This window comes from Miscanthus floridulus, chromosome 8 (genome assembly GCF_019320115.1).
Source record: "Miscanthus floridulus cultivar M001 chromosome 8, ASM1932011v1, whole genome shotgun sequence".
Taxonomy (NCBI): domain Eukaryota; kingdom Viridiplantae; phylum Streptophyta; class Magnoliopsida; order Poales; family Poaceae; genus Miscanthus; species Miscanthus floridulus.
Window position 1 is genome coordinate 158,675,014 of NC_089587.1, and position 25,278 is coordinate 158,700,291.

General features: G+C 42.2%; 1 protein-coding gene and 1 long non-coding RNA gene across 4 annotated transcripts; one reads left to right on the forward strand and one right to left on the reverse strand.

Moving 5' to 3' along the window:
- Nucleotides 1-15,078: 15,078 nt before the first annotated feature.
- LOC136473821 (cytochrome P450 76T24-like) lies at nt 15,079-18,215 on the forward strand. Its single transcript, XM_066471462.1, has 6 exons — nt 15,079-15,390; nt 15,472-15,569; nt 16,505-16,575; nt 16,656-16,798; nt 16,872-16,962; nt 17,436-18,215. The coding sequence occupies exons 4-6, from the start codon at nt 16,782-16,784 to the stop codon at nt 18,000-18,002; spliced, it is 675 nt and encodes a 224-aa protein (XP_066327559.1). The 5' UTR covers nt 15,079-15,390; nt 15,472-15,569; nt 16,505-16,575; nt 16,656-16,781; the 3' UTR covers nt 18,003-18,215.
- A 3,643-nt stretch (nt 18,216-21,858) lies between these two features.
- Nucleotides 21,859-25,274, reverse strand: LOC136473822 (uncharacterized). 3 transcript variants are annotated; one of them, XR_010762750.1, is made up of 4 exons: nt 24,859-25,274; nt 24,170-24,298; nt 23,831-24,057; nt 21,859-22,114 (listed from the first exon to the last, which is right to left on the reverse strand). It is a non-coding gene; the product is annotated as an uncharacterized lncRNA (long non-coding RNA). The 3 variants fall into 3 exon arrangements; XR_010762751.1 differs by lacking the exon at nt 24,859-25,274 and adding an exon at nt 24,826-24,849; XR_010762749.1 differs by having other exon boundaries at nt 24,170-25,274.
- Nucleotides 25,275-25,278: the final 4 nt, after the last annotated feature.

A 25,278-nucleotide genomic window follows, 5' to 3' on the forward strand; every position in this document is an offset into this window, starting at 1 on the left:
CGTGACCTTGTGGCATCATTGGAAGGCCTGTGATAAAGTCCATGTTGATTTCCTCCCATTTCCATCCTAGAATAGGCAATGGCTGAAGTAGTCCGGCAGATTTCATATGGACAGCTTTTACTCTACTGCAGTTATCACACCTAGCAATATAGGTTGCAATCTCTTTCTTCATCTTAGTCCACCAAAAATAGGTTTTCAAATCTTGATACATCTTACTACTACCCGGATGGATGGACAATTTGGATGAGTGAGCTTCATCTAAAATTTGATTCCTTAGCTCACGGTCTTTTGGTACCACAAGTCGGTCCTCAAACCATAATACACCTCTTTTGTCCAATCTAAAATATTTGGTTTCTTGCTCTTGCATTTTTCTCTTGATGTGACTTATTCCTACATCTGTCTGCTGTAGCTCTGTGATTTTGCTCTCAAGTGAACAACTGATCGTGATATTGTGTAGTACAGCAAGATGTAACAAGTTGAATCCATCTTCCAATAATGCTCCTATAGTGTTGCAATGAGACTTTCGACTGAGTGCATCTGCTACTACATTAGCCTTACCCAGATGGTAATGCACTTCTAAATTGTAGTCCTCAATCAATTCTAACCATCTTCGTTGTCTCATGTTCAGTTCTGGCTAGGTAAAGATATACTTGAGACTTTTGTGGTCAGTATATATATGACATACATTGCCCAACAAATATGTCTCCATATCTTTAATGCATGAACAAATGCTGCAAGTTCTAAATCATGTGTAGGGTAGTTGACTTCATGTTTTCTCAATTGCCGAGAAGCATATGCAATAACTCTTCCTTCTTGCATAAGCACACATCCCAAACCTATTCCTAGTGCATCACAAAATACATCAAAAGGCTTTTTAATGTCTAGTTGTGCCAGCATAGGTGTTGTAGTCAACAAAGTTCTGAGAGTGTGAAAAGCTACTTCACATTCTGGTGTCCATTTGTACTTCTCATCTTTCTGAAGTAGTCTGGTCATAGGCTTAGCTATCTTTGAAAAATCTAGAATAAAACGACGATAATATCCTGCTAACCCTAGAAAACTCCGAACTTCATGAACCGAAGTTGGGGCTTTCCAATCCATGACCTCTTGTACTTTTGATGGGTCTACAGAGATTCCATCTCTTGATAAGATGTGACCTAAGAAAGGTACTTTGCTCAACCAAAATTCACATTTGCTAAACTTCGCATATAGCTTATGCTCCCTCAATCTGGATAAAACAATCCTTAGATGCTCTTCATGATCTGACTCATTTTCTGAATAAATCAATATATCATCGATAAACACGACCACGAACTTGTCGAGTTCGGGCATGAATACCGAGTTCATTAGGTACATGAAGTAGGCTGGAGCATTTGTTAGTCCGAAAGACATAACCAAATACTCATATAAGCCATACCTAGTAGAGAAAGTAGTTTTAGGTATATCCTCTGGTCTAATCTTTATCTGATGGTAACCTGATCTCAAGTCAATTTTGGAGAATACCTTTGCCTTCACTAGCTGATCGAACAAGATGTCGATGCGAGGCAATGGATATTTGTTCTTGATGGTCACAGCATTGAGTGGTCTATAATCTACACACATTCTTAGTGACTTGTCCTTCTTTTTCACAAACAAGGCTGGACATCCCCACGGAGATGAGCTAGGTTGGATAAGACCCTTGTCCAATAGATCTTGCAATTGAACCTTAAGTTCCGCTAACTCATTAGGTGGCATTCTATAGGGCCTTTTGGATATGGGTGTCATACCTAGCACTAATTCAATCTTAAATTCCACCTCCCTATCAGGTGGTAAGCCTGGTAATTCCTCTGGAAATACATCCAGAAACTCATAAACCACTGGGATATCACAAAGTGTGGTGGTTTGGATAGCACAAGCTAAATGTTGGAGTTCAAAATTGTGGGAGAGTGGTACTAAAAAAGCATTCCCTCTCACTCCCGTGGGTTCCTCAACATAATAGTGTGGGTGCTAGTGTCAATAAGAACACCATGATCCTTCATCCAATTCATGCCTAAGATTACACTTATCGATAGCCCGGGCAATATTATCAAATCCGTTGTGTACTCCCTCCCTTGTATAGAGATGAGCACATTTTTTACTATCTTTTTGGTAGTAACAGTACCCCCTGCTGAACGTATGTTATAACCCCCTTTGCTTACTTCAATTATTTCTTGATCATGTCTAGATGCAAATGCTTGACTCATAAATGAATGAGAAGCTCCTGAATCAAATAAAACAACAGCGGGATGCTTATTGACGAGAAACATACCAGCCATGATAACTTCTCCAGTGGGCACTTCCTCAACAGCGGTATAATGCACGTATCCCGGACGTGCCCTTGCGTTCGCCTACCTCTGATTGTTCTAATTTGGGTTGCCATTCTTCTTGGGCTGGGGGCATTCCTTGGACCAATGACCTAGTTGGTTGCAGTTGAAACATGGTGATTATTCCTCGGTCCGGTGGAGCTTCCCTGACTGCCAGTCCCTTTTGGTAAGGCAATAGTGAACGCCTTACGAAATGGTTTTTGTGGCCTGTTATTATGAGCTTTAGGTGGTGGAGGCCTAAACTTGGGTGCAGGTGGATGGAATTGTGGCCTAGCTGTGATAGGCGCTTTCAACTGGGAAGATCCTAAGGCACCTGCCTCATATGCCCTCTTGCGACCCTTAGCAATGGCATGCATGTTGTTGTGGTTTTCTTGAGTCAAGGCATCACTAATAAACTCATTGTACATGGCACACCTAGAATTGGCCATGGTCTTCATCAGTTTGGTACCCAGACCTCGCTTGAAACTCTCTATCTTTTTCTCTTCAGTATCCACAAAACCTAGAGCATATCTGGACAGGTTGTTGAATGCGTGCATATATTCTGTGAGAGTCTTTGTTCCTTGAGTGAGCCTCATAAATTCGGCTGCTTTCATGCACATCAGGCCCAGGGGAATATGATGTCCCCTAAAAGCCAGCTTGAACTGTTCCCAGGTCACTCGCGTGTTAGTAGGTAAAGACGACAGGAAATGTATCCACCAGATTCCTGCTGGTCCTTGTAGCTGATGAGAAGCATACTCAGCTTTCAGATGCTTTGTGACCCTTAGCAAACAAAATTTCTTCTCAATGGTATTTAGCAACTCGTCAGCCTACAGTGGTTCCTCAGCCACCTTGAAGATTGGAGGCTTCGTATCCAGAAACTCCTTGAATGTGCTATGCTGATTTGGCTTGGCCCCTGGTTGATGTGGGTGGCCCCGAGCAGTGTTTTGCGCGATGAGGCGCAAAGCTTCTTCCATTGTCCTTTGGCTCCCCAAGAACTAGGTAAAGAACTCCAGAGCAGACGGCGGCAGTGGGGGTGGCAAGTCATCATGGTTGCCATCCTAGCTACCACCAGCTCCAGCACGGGTGCGTGTCATCTGCGAAGTTGCAACAATAAGCGATTATTGGCTGATGTCAAGAGATTGCAGATGAATTATAATCATGCCAGACTGAAATTACTGGAGAAAATTCTCAAATTCACAATAAAAATAGAGGCATAACAATTCATTCTCGCAACATGGCATCCCCAATTTGACCACTTATCGCGCTCATAACGCATGCAAATTTAAATCGTGATTACCAACAAAGGACTGGAATTGCATTGATGTTCAACCAAACGTGCGATAGTCGTGCGATTAACAATATTACATGATAGTCGGATTACTAATGCCAAATTTGAACTACAGGTCCATTACATGAATAAAGGTGATACATTAGCCCTTCCACTAAGTACTAAGCGATCTAATCCTCATCATGATCACTATCGAGGTCAGACGTAGGATCATCTCCTTCCTCAGGCTCCACTTCTTCCTCTTCCTCGTCCTCCTCTGGATCCATCTCTGCGGCTCTAGGTGGAACATAAGGGTGGAGCTAGTTATTCTGTAGATGAACCTCCTCATGTAGGTTGTTGTTGTATTCTTCTGCACTGGCTAGCTACTACTCTAGCTCAAACTATCAAGCTCTCAGAACATCTTCCCTGGACCAGGCTGCATTCCTCTGGTGAGTTAACCGAGCCATCTCTACATTGAGCCTCTCAATCTCGGCGTCGTGCTCCCTCTGAAGCTAACGTCGGTCCTCGTGGGCATGACCAAGAGCACCAGACACACGTCTGAGGCTACCTTCTACTCCATCTAATACATTCATCACTACGAACATGGCGCTCATGGCAGAGTTATCACTGTTCTGCCCTTCTACTGCACCAATCTCCAAAGATCTTCCTCTTGCCTGCTGCCATGAGTTAGTGGAGGGGTTGCCCCTCAGAAAGACTCCAACCAAAGCGGCTACCAGCTCCTGAGAAAAACAATCTATGATATCCCTTAGGATCCCAAAGGCTGCCCTACCAGCTGCTTCTTCAGCAGTCCTGCCAGTTAACTCATAACACCAACCTATCCACTCAGAATCGTCACCTCAGGGACGAACAACGGCCTCCATAGTAACCAAGAGACCTTCTCCCAACTGCTCATTTGCCCAGAAGTAGCAGGGTTCCATTCCATTAGGATAGCCTACATAGCTGAGCACTCTTCACAAAGAGTGTAGGCATCCCAAACTCTCCAAGAAACGTGTGATATTGACGGGTACGTGGAGCAAGCTGATGGCTAGGAGCTCTGCCACCGGTGGACTTGCGAGTGGTCTACTTTGTGCGTGCCATCTGCACCATTAACATGTACCACCTAGTGAGACAATGCCATAATGGATAAGAGTTACATAACCGAGTAAGAATTTTATAAGGGGAGGAACAATTTAATTATGTGAATGGTAATTATCATGATGCATGCTCGTTCCGTACGTCCTCACAAACTTAGGAACAATTCATTTCTAACGGTAGACACGGTGGCATACATACGTTCTCTCATATATAGCGCAACTAGTCGAGCTACACGTTTCGTTGTTAGTGTACCTGCATAAGAATTCCATTTCAGCCCTAAACCCATAATGAAATATGCAGAATGTAATTGTAAATACTTCCATATATGTATACCCATACATATACTTTCGTATCAATCTACCCGACAATAATTTAAACCCACAATTAAATACGTACCATATACACATGCAAGCATGCATACATAGCCATACCAAAGCTAACTCTCCCCGACCGCACGCTCACATCTTGCGGTCAAACACTCATCATCTTACCTTGGTGTAGAGGCATTTGATCCATACATTACCACTCAAGTGAATGGCATCCATACTATAGCACGCTATATGGACGACGAAGTAAAAACCCCCATGTTAGTACTTAAATAGCCACCTAATAGTCCTTAATTTGGGCATAAGGAAAGTGATCATTGGCACACTTTAGATTTCAAATACCTATTAATATAACTATTAGTTGCTAGAGAAGGGTTTTTGGAAAACAAAAACTTTTGTTTTAAATACACTTGTGACAATTAACGTTGAATCTTGCTCTGATGCCAGCTGTCGCAGAACCGACCAATTTATAAGAGTACAAGTACAATGGCAGCCCGCAAGCGGTCGCACTATCATACTTGAACCCATATAAACTCGGTAGTCCGTCGAGTACCACGACGGGTCTCGATAAACGATTTACAACAACCAAGATCGTACATGATTCAACATACATGCCACATATTACATAAAGTTCACAGATACATTTCTCCATTAGAGTATGAATAAAAGTTATTATAAACCGAGTTTGATAGATAAAGCAGAAGCAATTAAGTTCAAAATAAAGTTTCCAACATAGTTTGATACAGTGCCAAGTAGGATCACGGTCAACAAAAGCAAGGATAGGGATTAATAAAGAAGCCTGCCCAAGGCTTACTGCTCATCCATGGCGGGATAGAAGCAACTCTTGCAATAACCATGATACATAGTGCCATCTGCAACAATGGGAAATAAAACCTTGAGTACGAGAAGGTACTCAGCTAGACTTACCCGTCATAAACCAGAAATAAAATAACTCCAAGGATTATGCAAGGCTGTATAGGTGGACGTAACTCGACAACATTTTGCATAAAGGCAATTGACTCATTGTATAATTACGATTCCTTTATCAAGTTAATTATAACTATCTATTTCTAGATTAGCAACTATCCTGTGCCAAACATGTGGTATATCCATTTAAAAGCATACAATAGTAACCATAGCAGGTATTGTACTTTCATATTCATTCAAACCATCATGTTCCATAACACAGTTACTACGATGTTGGGACTAGCTAAGTTTCTCACTATCTGGGAGAGACGGTGATTCGAATCGATTTTAACTAGCTGGGAATTTATTCCTAACACAAACCCAGGTCTACCAGCCACGATAGCCTTAAGTCACCTTTGGTACAACTCAGGTCTACATTTCACGGGTCCGTACCGCGCCGCACAATCTAGAACACGAGATGCCAGGATGTTCAGGCCTAGCCTGCCCTTGGGCTCAGTCTGATCGTTCCCTAGAAGAAGCGCACAATAGAACGGGTCCCGGCCTGAGTTGAATTACTCGGCTTTGCGGTCGAAACGAGTTATCCGGCTAGCTAAGTGAGAGGCATGCGTTCAATCTTGTTAGAAGCACCAACAACGATACGGTTCTTAACCGACACAGACGGGGATAGATCCATACCCAAGACCTCCATGTCTTGTTGCTTTTCTATCGACATCCCGCCCGGTCTTGATTTTCTTTTACCCCATAGTTCTGTTCCACGATAGCAAATATAGCCAACCGTGCTCCGGTATCCACCTATATCTCGTAGGTGATAGGGCATCACCCAACTTCTACCGATCTAAGCATGGCTAAGCATATATTCGATCCTGGACCTATACCGGTTAAAGGTGTAATATCTGGACAAGGAATGTACATGCACCAAGTGGTTCTATTCAACTCTTATAACCTAATGCATCAATCATAAGTACTTAAGTAAACATTTGTAAAATATTGGGAGACTTAGAATGCTTCGGGGCTTGCCTCGCAGAAAGGAAGTGGGGCGGTGGTCAGGACACTCCGGAAGCTCTTCAGGATTCTGCTCCACGCCTTCGGGAGCTGCGGCTTGAGGATTCTCCTGCTGGTCCCCTTCCTCTGCTTCTTCGAATTCCAGCAACATTATTTCTTCCTCCGATCCTAGATGCATGAATATGGCATAAGTATTACGAATGCATATATGTTAACAAGTGCATCATGTTTATTGAGTAGGTGCATATCTCTTCTTGATTATTTAATTAACTACTTCCACAATGCATCTACTATATCACAAAACAACAGCTACTTGTTTCACTCATAAATGGAGTTCTACTAATCCAAATGCAGTGATCCTGGACTTTCTGAAAAGCTTATCAAATTCTCTACAACTTTGTTATTAACCATTTTTACAGCAAACATCATCCCTATCATGCAACTTGTCAAACTACAGAATCTATCCGGAATCCTTTTAAATTTGTATTTTAAAGCAACAATATTTCTACTTCATGTAATCACTCAAAATTTGACAACATAAAGCCTACCAAAGTTTAAGCATGCCAAATACATTCAAGACAATATAATGGTGAAGCCCAAACTATTTATTTCAATGCCTTTATTATTTTATTTAGATATTTAGGTTAAATAATAAACATAAATCAAATGTACATGAACAATTCTTAAAAATTTACAGTGCCTTACTAATGCTATCAAAGGACTACTGTAAAAGTTGCATGCCATTTCATTCAATAAAACACTCTATACAAAAATGACAAGACAAAAAGGCTTAAAGTAGCATAAATAGAAAACCCTAGTGAAAAGTGTCAAGCAACAGATTTCCTATTTTTCTTAGCATCCTTATGGTACTAGGATTACCCCCAACAAATTTCATGAATTTTGGATTCATAACTAATTTATAAAAATTCATACAAGGATTTACTATTTATAAAAGAAAAATCTATAACTACAAATCTACCCATGCACTGATCCTCAAATTTTTACCAGCGTTCATATATGTTAAGACTAGCTTACCACAAAAATTTCATAATTTTTGGAGTACAGGAACTCTAGATATAAAATAAACAAATTTGCATGCATTCAAAAACACATTTCAAATCTCTATTTAAATCTCCCAAAATTTCTACTGTAAATGAGGTACATCACAATGTGTTTATACTCATAGGTATTACCTACCTATATCCATTACCCATATGTTCGTGTGATTTCGTGTCTATACTTATGCCCATGCGGGAATTGGATACCGGGGATTATCTGTATTCGAGAGAAGAAAAAAAATAACAAAGTATTGAACTAAGATTATATGAGCAAATAATAGAACAACAGAAATATAACAAAAAATACTATATATGCACCTCCTTATATGGCACAAGGTTTGCTAGTTGGACCACATTTTGGAACAGTACATTAGATTGGGGATGGCTTTAAATTATATTTGCATATCGGGCATATACTCACCATAGATTTAAGGGTTCGGATAGTGCAGAATACTGTATTCGTTCCCACCAACCTAATGGGTAAGAATTTTCTCCATTAAAATATCTATGGGTAAGTAAATTAACCCACACTCACATACCCTAATGAAGTAAAAACACATTCCCTGGATATAGGGTAGGCCCATTGCCATCCCTGGATATAGATAACACTGCATTATTCAACAAGATTTGTAAATATATACCAAGATGAATCGATTTCATCTTCTCATGAAAGTCATGAGATAGAACATTTATCTTACGCACCAAATAAGAAGGCACCAATTCCTCTCCCTGGACATCCTCCAGTAACTACCGGAAAAACGTCCTTTGCCGAGATCCTAGATTTTTGCCGAGAGCAAAAATGTGGGCTCTCGGCAAAGAAAACGTTTGCCGAGGGCGGCTCTCGGCAAACACCGGCCGTCGGCAAGTGACAGGATCGCCGTGGGCCTACATCTCGGCAAGGAACAGCTCTCGGCGAAGTGGGCCGTTTTGCCGAGAGCCGCGCTCGGCAAAAAATGCCCGTCGGCAAAACGGTCCTTTGCCATAGGCCACGCTCTCGGCAAAATCAGGCTCTCGGCGAAACATTGTCGCGGGCCCATAGCCGTGACTTGCCCTGACGGCGTCACCACTTTGCCGAGAGCCCCTCTGTTACTGCTCTCGGCAAACCTCTTTGCCGAGCGCCGCTCTCGGCAAATATTTGCCGAGAGCCCCTCCCAGGCTCTCGGCAAATGTGGTTTCTATATTTCATGTGCATGTGTTTCTCTTCTCCTAACTCTCTCCAATTAAATTATTTTTTCTTTCATATGCTCCAAACTTTTTTCTCTATAGACATACTACAGGTTGTACTCAATATTAAAATTTTGTGTATTTTTGTAATTATTTGCTATATATAATTAATTAATTGCATTTCAAGGAGTTTTTTTAATCGATTAAAATTTGAACAGCGATTGATTTAAACACGGGAAAAAATTAAGTAGAAAATGATATTCATGCTATTTATGCATTATTGAGGGCAAATAACATCTTGTTGATGTTTTTTTCACCTTTTATTTTAGGAATCGAAGACCACGAACATATGTCGCCCAACGATTTAAAAATTCTTAAAAAAGGAAACGAAGTCGGAAAATTGTGATATTTGCAATGAAGTCATGGTATCACACTTGGAGGCTGTGGTAAAAAATTGAAAATGTTTTGCACAAGTGGTTGCGTATGATTCTTACAATCTGAGACATCTCCGAATAAGTTTCATAAAGTTGAGAAGGAGTCATTAGGATTTTCAAACAATGTCACGGTCGAATTAGTTTTGGAGTTCCAAACTTTTTGTATAGCCATTAGAGAGCATAAGTTGTGACACGGCAAAATTTCGTATTTTTTCGGAGCCGTTTGCTGTTTATTAATTTTTTTTGGATATTATTTGCCGAGAGCTTTAGGGGATTGCTCTCGGCAAAGGATCTTTGCCGAGAGCAACTAGGCCCGCTCTCGGCGCAGATTTCTTTTTTTACCTGGCCTGGATCAATGGTTTGCCGAGAGCTGGCTCTCGACGAAGAGGTTTGCCGAGAGCTACTCTCGGCAAATAATAATTTTTATTTTTTATATATTTTTTTGTGCAGTTAGCTAGTTAAAAAATTTGAACGAAATTTGAAAAAAAAAATAGCTTTACCGAGAGCTGGATCTGGGGGCTCTCGGCAAAGGGGGAAGGTTTGCCGAGAGCCTCCGAGATCTAGTTCTCGGCAAAGTGGCTTCACCACTTAAACGTTTCGGCGCAGCCCCGCAAGCCGCGCAAGGTGAACCGTTTCGGCCGCAGCCCCGCCGCCGCCGCAGCCCGCCACGCCCGGCCGCGCGCGCTGCCGCCGCCGCTCCGCCCGAGCCTCGCCGCCGCCGCAGCCCGGCCAGCCCGCCCCATCCCGCCACGTCCGCCCGCACGCGCCGGCGGCGGCCGCCGCCCTGCCCCAGCCCCGCCACGCACGGCCGCCGGCGTCTCGCCCCCGCACGCCAACGACGTCATTCGTCCCGCCCCCGCAAGCAGAGGAGCGAGGTGTGGCGCGCCGTCCTCTCCCCCAAGCAGAGGAGCGAGGAGGAGAGGCACCAACATCTTCAAGCGTGGCTGCAGAGGATATAGGTCTGATCCACAGTACTCTCTCAGGCGAATGCTAGCTTCGTTAAAATTTCTTTGAAATTCCCTATCAAAATTCAATTATACATTGTTCCAGTGATTAGAACCCACATAAGAACTCTTTGTAGACAAAAGATTGCAGCCTTGTCACAACATCTTTCGTGCTCAAGATTTACATTTCTGAAATTCAGGAGCCATCTGAATAGTCAGCCTTGTCACAACATTCACTCTTAAATCTTAATCCATATTTGCTGACCCCTACTCAAACACAGAAATCCCTACTCAAACACAGAAATCTGCACGAGGCATAATAATTTATGATTTTAGTTAAATACTAGGATGGATTTCAGTGCACGGAAAGGTTTATGGTGCATGCAGCCTAATCTGCTTGTTTCGAGTCTAACTGATTCTAGTAACATGAAACTTAGCCAGAATGGGCCAGAATCGGCTAGAGGGCCGCGAACCGGACAGTTAGGTGACGTTAGAATGGGCCAGAAAAAAAAGCCAAGACTAAAAAAGAGGTAGAAAATTTGCCTCCTTATTATTACTTATTAGGTAGGTATAGATTATTGCTCGCGACGTTTTTTTCAAGTTCAGTTCTATCCACTATAGCAGACGTGGCTTATGACTAGAATTGAAGCGAAAAAAAATTACAATGGCATGGGCTTATGACTCCGTTTCAGTAAACTAGGTACCAGACGTGGTTATAACTAAGGATGCAAATGGATACCAAATAGGCCATAGTGTTTTGTACGTCAGCTAATCTGGTACATTTCTGCTCTCAAGTGAAGGTGAATTACGATAGGGTCTATCTTTGGTTTTACTTACCACGTAATTAAAGAGACGTACGGAGCATCTGATCTATCGGTTGTGGCTCTAAATCGTATGTCGTTTTAGATTTTCTAGGTAACTTTTCTTATACATCAGTATACATGATATTTAGAAACGTTGTAAAAATCTATATAAATGACAAATCGACTTACAATTTGGAATACAGATAATAGCATGTATGCACGCCCTTAAAATTAGGCCTTATTTGGATTGAAGGAAGAACGTAGGAAACATAGGGAAAAGTCATTTCAGAGGAATCATCTCCTCTCTCATCGCTTGGAACAAGGGAAGCAGCAAAAATACATTACTTTCCAGAGGAACGGCAAGTGTACTTGTGCTTTCGCAGGAATAAGAAAAATGAGCTATCCGACACCATATAAGAAATATATGAAAAATATAATCTTAAGGGCATGGATCGATCACGCCTTTGGTTTATATAGTAGCAGTAGTATAATCAGACTGTGCTGATATAGACTGCTTGTGTCAACATAATCAGCAGTATTAAGCTTTATGCTATGTATATAAAATGCAATTAAATTTAAATAACTATCAGTACAGCAGTCTATATCAGCACAGCTGTCTAATTGTGTTTATATTTTGGGCATCAGCAATTCCAGGGCACCTCAGTCTATATCAGCAAATCCAGTTCTAGAGAAGCTTCATTTCTCACTAAATTTGTGATCCTAACATATGAAGTTCATTATTCCTTCCTTTTTTTTATGTGTACGAGAGCAAAATTATAGGCCCAGGTGCATGCGCTCGAGGAGCATAAGGCTAGGGTGGAGGAAGAGCGACAGAGGGAGCGGGAGGCCGAGCGACAGAGGTGGGAGGCCGAGCGGGCGAGGTTTGACGCCTTGGCTCAGTACGTGGCAAGTCTTGGCGTCACGATGGGTCGTCTAGCGCCACTAGAGCTGTTCGCTCCTCCACCGCCTTACCCATACCCACCTTACTCATATGTGAGTTCAACTTCTCTAACAAAAGCTCTTTACTGTACATGTCAGCCATCGTGCCGTTGATGTGATGGGAGGCCTTCGTGCCGTTGATATATATGTGTGCCGGCCATCGTGCCGTTGATATGTGGTGGGCGGCCATCGTGCCGTTGGTTTTCTTGCAGGTTTTGGAAACCCTACCGTGCAGGGGAGGTGCTGCCGAAATTTTGATGTGTCTAGGTTTAGATTACAATTTTATACCTAGTTCTGCAAATTTTGACTTGTCTACGCTTAGATTACAATTATATGCCTTAGTATTACTATAATTACTAATTTTTCTTCTCCTTTGTGCAGAATCAATCAGCGGGTTCGAATGATGTGCCTGAGCAGCCGTCGTCGGGAGGGTCGTGGCACCAACCGTATCCACAACTTCCGCCGCATCAGCAGCCATCGGGAGGGTCGGGGTACCAGCCATATCCACACCTTCCGCTGCAGCAGCAGCCGCCGTCGGGAGGGTGGGAGCCTTGGGGGTGAGCCTGTTGTTCTTCATCATGTATTAGCACTTTGTGACATGAACTTGTGTGAGATGAACTTAGCACTTTGAGATGGACATGTGTCATTGGATTTGAGATGTTTAGATGGATTATAATGTGAGACATATGATGTGGATGACATATTTGTGATATATGTGATGTGGATGATGTGTTATATTTGTGAAATATGTGTTGTTGAAGCTGGAAATATAAACAAAAATAAAAAAAATGCTCTCAAAAATAAAAAAAATGCTCTCTAGACTCTTTGCCGAGAGTAGGGCTCTCGGCAAATCTGCCTCTTTGCCGAGAGCTTGGTGGTCGGCTCTCGGCAAACCTATATTTTTTTTGAACACCACCTCTGCCGCAAACCTTTTTTTTTAACAATTCTTTGCCGACGGTCGCTCTCGGCAAAGAAGTTCTTTGCCGACGGTTGCTCTCGGTAAAGAAGCTGTCACACCGTTAGCGGTCGTTTGGTCGTTACTGGGGCACGCCAGTTTGCCGAGAGCTACAGTTTGCCGAGAGCCTTGACATTACTCTCGGTAAATATTTTGCTAAGAGGGGCTCTCAGCAAAGAATTCTTTGCCGGTAGATGTTTTGCCGACGGTTCTTTGCCGAGAGCTGCTCTCGGCAAATAGTTTGCCGAGCGTCAACTCGTCTTTGTGGAGAGGCCGGGAGTCCGGTAGTGAGTGCGGTTTTGGGAAGTTAAAACTATAAACAGGAGAAAAGAAAAGTTTTTCTCAGATGAAGTAGCTACATTATTCTATTCTATCATCAAGAAAACTCCAATCGCGAGCGGAGACGGTATATTGCTCTACAGCTTAGACGCCTGCTCAACCCCTGAAGAGTATCCGTTCAGCCATGTCTTTCTTTTGGATGTGGGTTAGCACAAAGCCCTCTGGGGATTCAGCCTGGCATAAGAAATACAGAGTTAGCCTAGGCAAACCGCTGTTCTATGAGCTCCATATCTTTCACAAAACGCAACCTGTATAGAACTACAGATGTGTCAAAACAAAGAGGATGATATACCTTTAGAACCAAAGCAAGACTTGACAGAGATCACACACGCACATCACCTGAAAGTAGAGGGGAATTACATATTCAAGTCAAAATTAATTGCCAACAAAGAGAATGAAATGGGTATTTGTGGAAAGCTCTGAATAATAGATGGAAGCAAAATATAAGCAGACGGTTGAAAGGGACATTAGTTATGTCCTACATTGAACAGAACCAGAGAACAAGGCATAATAATGTAACTGATACATTACATGGTTACGTGCATATGAACCAAAGCCATAAAATTATAGAACATGTTTAATAAGGGTACATGAAGGACACTGAGGAAAACCAAGAGCTCTCAAAACAATTAAATCAGTATTTTAAATTAATGATCTCTTTCACATCCTCAGCTGAAAGCAATCAACAGAACAGTTGCATGCACACCCTCGCCTCATCCCAAGGGAAAACAAGAACATTCCTTCTCTATGAACTTTTGTCTATTTATTCATGCTACTCTCCAATGTGGAGCAACACATGATACTTCTGACTAATGAAATAAAGACATTTAAACCTGCTTCTCCCGGTTGGATCTGGCCCTCCCTCTCCTCCCCTCCCCTTCTTCTCCCGGTCGGATCCAACCCTCCCTCTCTGGCGGCGGCTTTTTTTTTTTTTCTCGAAAAATATTTGCCGAATGTTTTTTTTGGCACTCGACATAGTCTTTGCCTAGTGCTCGACGATTGACACTCGGTAAACAGCTCTTTGCCGTTAAAACCTACGTCGAGTGTCGTTTGCCGAGTGTAACACTCGGCAAGCGCTTTGCTGAGTGTTTTTTGGACTTTGCCGAGTGGCAGTATCCCGTAGTGTTTACAAATGATCACAAAAGTCTATGAAAAGCCATATGTAGGGAAAAAAGCTATACTAATTATATAATTTGTTAGCAAATGTAGTATGTACTATTCACGTTGTAATAAGCAACAAGTTTTAGGCTATAATAATCCAAAGCATTGTTTTATCTCTACTATAATGGATCAGTCGAAATTATACTAGGCCCCCCCACAAAAACATCCCCGCTGAGAGCCTTCAACCATTACGTATCCAGAAAAATACACACGTGAATTCAGGACTATTAAAATCAACGGTTAATCAAACATCTTAGTCAAATCCGATGACCACATTTCGACGCGGATGCCAGGCTTCTTACCCCGCACCTGCTCGCACTTCGAGGCGGTGTCCGCCGTTCAACGCTCTATCCAAACCAATCATCATCACCGAAACAAAAACCTGGCCGCCACCGCGGAAACCTTCCGATGGACTGCGCGGGGCTGCAGGGAGCCGCCGTCCACCGTTTTGTGCTGCAGGGAGCCGCCGCCGCCGGTGGGAGGGGGCCGCGCGGGGCTGGCCGCCACCTGCGGGCGTAGGGCGCTGGGCCGCACCTGCCTTGCTCCGGCTGGAGTCCCCGAGCGGCCGCACGCCCGCACCCGCGAAGACGACGGCTTCGACCTCAGGAGCATGCGCCGACTCCGCCGCTGGCTCGGCGACCCCCACACCCACTTCCCGGTGAGGTCTCCCGGATGGGGCATCTTCGTAGCAGTTCTGTTCAGTGAATGGAAGGATTTAGCTGAATAGGCGTGTCTGTAGGCTGTGCATATCGCCGGCACCAAGGGGAAAGGTTCTACTGCTGCATTCATGTCCAATATCATTAGGGCGCAAGGCTACAATGTGGGCTGTTATTCCAGGTAATCTTAGCTCGTCATCATCTCTGTCAGTCGTGTGCAGTTGTTAGACAGAATTTTTGTGGCGGCAGTATGATAGAGGGCATGGATATGAATTAATTCATCATTGTTTGCTCGAACAATTGCATAGAAAACATGGTTCTAGCCTTTAGGCTGTCAACAGACATCTCTGTTTAACCCAAACAAATGAATATGCTCATGTAATTTGACAACGTAGGATGATCAGTTTACCAAGTTAATACATGGCACTTTTGTTTGTGCTACCTGATTTACTGTCCAAAAAAGAGATATCAATTAGGTAGAGTGAAGAAGGGCGGGCCTGGTGCAAGCGGTAGAGTCTTACCACCTGTGACCGGAAGGTCCCGGGTTCGAGTCGCGGTCTCCTCACATTGCATATGCAAGGGTAAGGCTTGCCACTGACACCCTTCCCCAGACCCCGCACAGAGCGGGAGCTCTCTGCACTGGGTACGCCCTTTTTTAACTAGGTAGAGTGAAGGAGAATTATCACTAGATGGAATAAACTAGGTAGAGTGAAGGAGAATTATCACTAGATGGAACTTCAGTCCCATAGTCTAGCCTGAACTCCTTTTAATCTATCAGTGTTTTTCTTCAGCATTTCATAACAGCATGCCTTTAAGCAGTGCTCCTTGCAACTAGCTTCTTTGGAATGAAATTGGCTGCAGCAAGTATGAGTCAATTATGATTCTAGCAGTAACTAGCAGTCCTCTCAAGTCTCAACTAATTGGAGACCTCTTTATAATGCTGCCAACATAGTTCTCTCATGAAGCTTACATACTGCGGAAAACAGTAGGGACAGGGCCCAATTGTGATTATTACATTTTGTCTCAAAGTTTAAATTTATTACCATTTCCAAATTACAAATTTAAAGAGAGACTTAGTTTTTCAGGTTGTGCTAACTCCCACACATTTGGCCATAGGTATGGAATATGCTGCTGGTGGTGAGCTATTTGAAAGGTTTTGCAATGCTGGAAGAATTAGTGAGGATGAGGTAGATCAGTTTTACTACATGGGAGTCTTCAATATGACCTAAGATATGTACTTCTAATGACAGTTATTTGTTCTCTGTAGGCAAGATTCTTCTTGCAACAACTGATTTCAGGAGTTAGCTATTGTCATTCAATGGTATATAATTCTCTCCAACTAACATATTGCACCTCCTGGATGGTAGTATAGCACCTCGGCTAAAGATATGTGATGTTGGTTACTCCAAGGTATTGCAGATTATAAACTTCAGTAAGCAGCTTGCCAATAAATGAACACTATTAATCATACTCCTTTTTTCAGTCCTCTGTTGCACTCTCAACCAAAATCAACTGTCGGGACACCAGCTTACATTGCTCCAGGGGTCCTTGCTAGAAAGGAATATGATGGAAAGGTGATTCCTGTCTTGCTAATTCTTTGTCATGCTATGGTATACCTGGCTAAAAAACTTGACATGTTTAGAAGTCAGTCCTATTGCTATGCTGCATGTGAGTAGGATGTTAACATGGTACATTTGCCCATTAACTAATTTTTAGACATATAGACAGGCTTGCACCACTGGAGCCCCTCATATTACTCTCAGATTTACGAGCCAGATGTAACATCAAGTAGTAATATCGTAGTGCATTAGTGATTAGTGCTAAATTTGCACTGGAGTCCCTCATACAAATTTTATCTTGTTTTGTATTTTACCGTAGCGTTAGCACGGGCACGCTATTAGTCATTGTTAATAATCGACCATATTATTCAGTTGTTAATTATTTTCTTTGTGTGTATGTAAGTATGTAGCTAGACAATGTGTGATAACACGCGCCTCCACCTAGACAGAACTGATATCTATCCACTAATTGAATAAATGCATCACAGGACATGCTTTTTGCTGGATCAGATACAAGCTCAACTACGGTTGAGTGGGCAATGGCCTCCCTACTAGAGAACCCCGAAGTGACGGAGAAGGTGAAGAGGGAGCTCACGAGAGTTGTTGGCACAAGAGCACAAGTCCAGGAGTCTGATATCGCCCAACTCCCATACCTTCAAGCTGTTGTGAAAGAAGTGCTTCGCCTCTACCCTGTGGTGGCGATGACGTATTACCAGGCAGAGGCCACGGTAGGAGTCCAAGGATACACCATTCCTCAAGGAGCCACCATAATACTCAACATATGGGCAGTTCACAGGAACGCCGACGTATGGCCTGATCCACATAAATTCGTGCCTGAGAGGTTCATGGGCGACGACGGAAACAACATCACTGTTGATTTCTCCGGCAAGGACTGTAAGCTAATCCCGTTTGGTGGCGGGCGCCACATATGCCTCGGCATGCCGCTAGCGTATAGAACGGTCCATTTGATCCTCGTGTCGCTGCTGCACCACTTCGATTGGACGCTTCCTGAAGAGGCCAGGCAAAATGATATCGATATGACAGAGAAATTATGAATTGTGATATCTATGGCTACTCCACTAAAAGCCATCGCCAAGAAGCGTATGCTAGATGCATGATGCAACAGGCTGGATCCACCAGGACTGTGGTACAAGAGAACTTTTTGCATTGAGACAACTACTTTGTCTCTCATAAATGGGGTTGCTATATGTTCATGTTGTAATAAAGCTATGAAACAAATGACGCAAAAATGAGACTTGCTTGCTATAATTCATTAAGACACCAAATTTGTCTCTCATAAATGGGGTTGCTATATGTTCATGTTGTAATAAAGCTAAGGAATAAATGACACAAAAACGAGACTTGCTAAATTCAGGCATATGAATTTTAGTTTTCTTTTAGGCGACGGTTATTGCTATATTTTATATTAAAATTCTAATTTAGTTTGTTATAATTTTTTAGGCACAATCTGCAATTTACGGTTCTGAGAATACAAAAAAACTTGTTAGACAAAACCATAAACCTAGCAAAATCGTATTTGTATTGGCATAAAGACAATTAACAATTTACAAAGTTATTTCTATAGTTAGACAAGGATAAAAAATTGATATGTTATGACACAAAGACAATTAACAAATTACAAAAATAATAATTTACTTATACTAGTTGGTAGTATAAAAGTATTGCCTGAAATCATCTTAAATTCAGGCACGTGGAATATAGGAGAAGTACATAAAAATGCAAGTAATTAAAACTACGACAATGTAGTGATGCTAGCTAGATGGACCACCAGTACACTCGCCATTGGGTGTTTATGGCACAACTCTTCATGTGGAAAGAGCCCACACACGCGTAGCGTCTCTCTTCCTCTTTCGCCATCGCCGCTTCATGTAAAATGGAGATAAATGATTAAAAGCTGGCCCTTACCCTTCTAAGCTTCCAAGCGCAGGTGCTCACCAACGCTCGGTAAGTTGTGCCACTCTTGCCTCTCCATGTGCAACGTAAGGGTGTACATTGCACCCTCACGGGCAATGTACAATGCAACACATGAGTGCTTTCAATACCATTCATGACACCTCACGCCCATAATATGGATTTGTTCCAAATCAGTTTTGGATCTATTTTCAACGTGGGAAACTTGGAGATTGTGTTATGGATCCCTCTATATAAACGAGAGGATCATGACCGATTCAGAAATCATAGCAAACATGGGCACCTGCCCGGGCTCCCTTGCAAAAGCGGCACTGCACAATAGAGGGTGCAGACACCGAACATACTAGCAGCTTTTGTGGTCTGTCTTGAGAAGAACGTGTAATAGACGCCGTTGACCTACTTGGATGCCCATAGTGGTTCCAAAATGAAGTACAGTGGAGTAGCAGAAAAGCATAATGAATGGATGCTCATTAATTAATTGAAAGCTGTTGCTTAAACTATATGTCTGCAATGAAATATTGTGCAATGGCTATATGGGTCAAATACACAAGCAATGAAGTAATAATAAACCGGTCTATGGCTGCACGTGAGGTAAGATATTTGGTGCTAGTCTCTTTGGCCAGCTGTAGTTCTAAAACTTCGATAATGGCAGCAGGACCAATGGCTATACTATGCTCCAGCACCTGTGTGATTGTTATGTTTGCGTGCTATTTCTCTACGCAAGGAGAAAATTATTGAGATAGTCTCAACCTAGACACTACGAGTATATTTGTCAAGTCGTATAGACATTGCATAAAGAAATTATACTCTCAAGTGTTTCTTTAAAATAGTTTTTTATCTAATAACTTGTCTTTAAATTAGCTTCCATGTAGGTTTGCAATCCCATCCGAATTGAAACCCTACCCTCTTTAAGGTCCGTCCAGGCTTTGTTCAATCTCGGGATCCACCACTGTGAAGAATATCCAACTTTCAATTGTCAAAAAAAAAATATCTACTACACTTTGTCCTAACTTTCTCTCTACCTTGTTGTTCTTCACATCTGAAAGCCCTATTTTGATTTTGGATAATTGATGAAATCCACTAGACTAATCCTTGTATCTAAGTGTGTAATTAGAAAGGATGGTCTAAGACCAAGTGATAGAGCAAGATGAAGTCTATGATGATGTTGGTGGACATGTGATGGTGATCAAGCTCTAAACTTGGAAAAGAAGGAAGAGAAAAACAAAATGGGCTCAATGCAAACATATATTTGATAGGGCCATTTTATTTTGCCACTCAAGACACTAAGTGGGTGTGAGTGGGTTTATGATAGATAGCCGTACTATTAAGAGGGGTGATCTCGACGCAAATACGGTTGTCTAAGCGCCACTAGGTGAATTAACACTTGCATTTGCATCAGGGACCTAGTGAGTGCTAACATCCCTTGGAAAACTTATTTGTAAAATGCTAACTCATGTGCACAAGTGATGAAACTTGGTGGAGTTAACATTTTTGCACAAGGGATGAAGTTGGAGAAGAGAAGGTCACTAGGTGTGACCGGACGCTGGCTCCGAGGGTGACCGGACGCGTTCGGTCAATGACCCGAGGCGTGGGCAGCAGGCTGGCTGCGACCAGACTCTGGCTCAGCCAGGTGACCGAACACGCTAGTAGCACTGTTCACCTGGTCGGCACGCGCAACGCAGAGTAAACCAGACGCTGTGCTTGCAACCGGATGCTGAGCACAGGTGTCGGTGTTTCGGATCACCGGCTAGTAAATTTGTATCTGCGCGTCTGGCCCGGATGGTGTGCTTAGAGGACATAATGATTTATACTGGTTCGGACAGAATGTCCTTACGTCCAGTCTGCTGCTGCTCGTGTTACCAGCACTAGTTTATAGTAGGGGTTACAAACGGGCGAGAGAGAGAGAGGATCTCAGGTCTTTGGTGGAAGGATTGGGGAGTGCTGAGAGTTTGTTCGGCTGTGTGCTCGTTGCCTATGTGCTCGTTGCTTGTGTGCTCGTTGTCCTTCTTGGGGCATCCTGCTTCCCCTTTTATAGGTGAAGGGGAAGGCGCAGGTTACAAATAGAAAGAAGGAGAAAAGCGAGGGAGAAGAAGGCCTTTAGGGCCGCCGGATCCAGCCTTATTGTGACGCCTATATTGGGTTGCAATATGGCTATTTTGGTTGCAATACGGATCAATTGCATCGATGTATGGTCGTTGACAAGTTGTTGCATTTGGAACGGTGCAATAACTTCTTGCATCCTTTTGGATGTGGTGTTGCAACATGGACCCCATTCGCTTAGAGGAATCTAGAGGACTTTGTGAGAGAAAAAACACTGTTCCAGATGAAAAAAAGAAGCGGATCAAGCCAGATTTAAGGGCACGCGAACAGGGGCCATGGTGGTATTGCAATGCACATAAAAAACTAACGCAACCGCGATATGATTGCAAGCACGGATATTGCGACCATCAGAATGGTTGCGTGAAGTTACTGTTGCGACGAAACACGTGGCTACAATATGACAGTATTGCCACAAACAAACTTGTCGCAAAATAGCTTTATTGCCACTCCATAGTTACAGTGGGAATATAGGCCATATTGCCACGCAGTGTACTCCATTGCATCAAAGAAATCTTGCAATGTGACAAATTGGTGGCTAGTCACAATTGCCACGTTCATTTCTTGGTGGCAATAAAAGGTAATGCAACAAATCATTGTTGAGAGTAACCTGATGGAAATTACAACGAATCATTGTTGGTGGTAATAGACGGAAAATACAACGAATTATTGTTGGTGGTAATAGACGAAAAAGGCAACGGATCATTGTTGATGGTAATCATGTCCTATAGCAACAGATAAAGTTTGTGACAATATGTATATTGCAACAAGTAGTTTGTTGCATCGAAGGCATTTTTGCCAATGCTTTTTTATTTCTTTTACTAGCTCAAAATTTAATTTAATTGTTACAAAATAATTGTGACATGAGTATAGATTTCATCATCACAAACCTTCGGTAACTTCAAATATATGTCTCAACCAAAGTAATTACACAATGACCAGAGTACTGCTAAAATAAACAGAACAAAAACATCATCTCAGACTACAAGTTTACAACTATGTTTGCCATAAAATAGAACTAAATATGAGTTCGTTTATTGATCAATTCTTGCACCATCACAACCAGCATTCACCAATAAACCTTTCTCAGCATTCAGGCATGAAGATTTCTCTAATTATTCTGGTTGTCCACGCTTTCCTGCAATTTATTAACAACAGGCATACAATTAGATACCCTTCTGGTTGCTACGAAAACAAGCTCAAGTCTTCTGGTTGCTACCAATTCCTGAATGCTTCAAGTTTTTTGCATTAGCAAAAGGCCTACACAATCAAACACTCAATTTCCATATTATATTTTCTTTCATGCCATTTAGGGCCTGTTTGGTTCGCAATTTTTTTTGCGAAATGCTACTGTAGCATTTTCGTTGTTATTTGGCAATTAGTGTCCAATCATAGTCTAATTAGGCTTAAAAGATTCGTCTCGTGGATTTCGTCTAAACTGTGTAATTAGTTTTATTTTTTATTTATATTTAATGCTTCATGCATGCGTCCAAAGATTCGATGTGACGGGGAATCTTGAAAAATTTGGCAAAATGAGGTGGAACTAAACTGGCTCTTAAGCAAACTGCAGAATTGCCAATCCATCCATGTAATCCTATGGATTGGACAAACATATAAGAATCATACAAAGGATAAAAAAACACTACAGGATCAGCAGAGAATTGCCAATCCATCCATGTAATCCTCAGTGTTAGCAAGCTGTAAATAGTAGAGAAAAGGCAGCGATCAATTAGTAGAAGAAAATTTCCACAATGCAAACTCAAAAATCTCTAGCTACTGCACATATAACTGAATTTTTTTATAAGCTCAAATATAATATAATTTGAAAGCACAACTGTTCATACTTAAACAAAGTCAAATAGTAACAAAGAACCAATGTCAGATAGTAACAAAGAACCAGCAAAAAAATAGTGGTCAGTCTCTGAAGAAAACTGAGGGCAGCAAACCATACTCACATTTTATCAGATTTTCTTTCAAATGTGATTTTTTTTTCTTCTTGCAAAAAAGAGCCAACACCACTAGCATTGCAGTGTCAGCAAATAACTGCATGTTCCCTTTAAAAAAAAGCATATTGAAAACGAAGAACGAAAAAGAAGGCAGTTGTTCCCATGATCCCATCAAATATGCGAGAGTTATTCTTCTAAAAAGCAAGCCAATTTCCCCAACAGGACTATGGAAAGCTCAAGACAAGCAATTATATAGTAAAGGAATAGTTGTTTAACAGCATGTTCCTACTTGGGGGTTTCTAGCAAAGGTAAACTATTTGGTTTCTAACTTCTCACAGCTAACTCTTCTTCATACAAATTCATACATGCCATATATCAAGGGGTAAAACAAGATGGCAATCAGGTGGTGCATTCAGACATATGACATATATTCAGGAAGCCCTACTTGGGGGTTTCTAGCAAAGGTAAACTAGTAGCTAACTTCTCACAGCTAACTCTTCTTCACACAAATTCATACATGCCATATATCAAGGGGTGAAAAAAGATGGCAATCTGGTGGTGCATTCAGATATATGACATATATTCAGGAAGCCTGTAATTGATCGCTACAGCCTGACTAGTTTCCTTCATCAGCCATCACAATAAGAAAAAAAGGAACTATCTCCATAAGTAGGGATATGCATTGCCAAATTAGATATAGTTTAGTTGCATCACCACAGACAGGAAATGATGTATGCCAATTCAGTTCAGTTGCATGGCTTAAAATTACAGTTTTATTTGCAGCAGCACACAAGATAAAGCTTTTAGTTGCAGTTAACGTTGAATTGCTTCGTGACATTGAAATTGCTTCATGATTAATTGAAAGATATATATAGAATAATGGAAGCAGCAAAAGAAACTTATCTAACCTCGTATTTCATCAAACAGTTTATGAGCATGAGCTTCGCATTTCATCAAGCACCTCATGTACTCAAGTAGAAATCCAAGCTATAGCACCCAGCCAATAGTCGAATGCTAGAACCATTCCAAAGATCTGAGTTATCTTTCAGTTATTTTATTTTCAGACTGATAGGAGTTCCTTCCTTGAAACTGATATGAGTTCCTTCCTTGAAACTGATATGAGTTCCATATTTTTCTGCAACATAGATCAGTAGTTTTTCACATTGTAGCTTTTAGGACATTCAGAACTCATACAGGAGCATGGAGCTAGCTGAAATAAAAAAACAGTTATACTAATCTTAACTCACCTCACCAGTCATCACCAGCATCAGCTTTTCTAAGAACCTTACAGACACACCATATATAACTAGCAGAGTTGCTGAATCGTCCAGCATCCCACATTGCATCTAATCACTAGCAGCATTCATGCTTCATGCCTACATAGCAACATTCAGTCATCAAAACAATTGTCTCACATGTCAATCAAAAACCAACATTCAATCATCAAAAGCAAAATTCAGTTATTTTCATATAAATGTTAGACTCTGTTAGTCTGATAATAAAGAACTGAAAGCCTCTGTTAGCCTGCATAGATGGAAAGATAAATATTGCACATGTGGCTGCAGTTAGAAAAGGAACGGTGAGAATTCAAAATGGAAGTGGGAGTTCACTGACTGTCAAAGAAAAAATAGAAGAGTTACAGCAGCAACATTCAGTCATCCAAAATTAAAAGGATGGTTACGCAAAGGTCTATTTCATATAAGCAAGTTATTATACTAAGTCACAACATCCAGGAAAATGACTAATGTTCAGGATGGTTACTACGAACAGGATGGTTATACAATCGGCATAATGATGAACAAATTTTAAGAAAGCAGTACTATGGTCAACCAAACTCAACTATACATCATAGCTCAGCGATGCTCCAAAATCGGCTCAGAAAATATATTTGAGGAAATGTTACCTCTGTCAACATGCAGCCATGAGGAAATGTTACCTCTGTCAACATGCAGCCATGGAGGAAGCCGTCCCCGTCCGGAAGTGGATGGGTGCTGCCATTGCCGCGACGGAAGGGGTGGGTGGCGGCCGCCTTGTTGTTGCTGCCGTGTCCGACTGCGGAGGATGCAGTCGCCGCCGATGCGCCCTTGGTCTTCCTTGCCGCGGCCGCTTGGATCTATTCATCCCCCGGCAGATCGGGACACCGGGGCGCGGATCCGGCCGCCTCCACCCCGCCCGGAGAGGAGGAATCGGCAGAGGGAAGGGGAGGGGAGTGGCCATGTTTGGGGTGGACGAGGTGAACACGAGGCAGGCCCGAGGCGGCGGATTTTGGAGGAATGAGCGCGTGCGTCATGTTGCTGATATGACGCGGCGGCGGCGGCGGCGGCGGTGGGAGGAGGGTCTGTTGTGCCCGGCTTGA

What these genes read in the sequence shown, in the direction of transcription:
- LOC136473821 (XM_066471462.1), top strand. An exon ending in GAAAGGAATATGATGGAAAG is followed by an intron (nt 16,963 to 17,435) that starts GTGATTCCTGTC and finishes AATGCATCACAG; the next exon opens with GACATGCTTTTTGCTGGATC.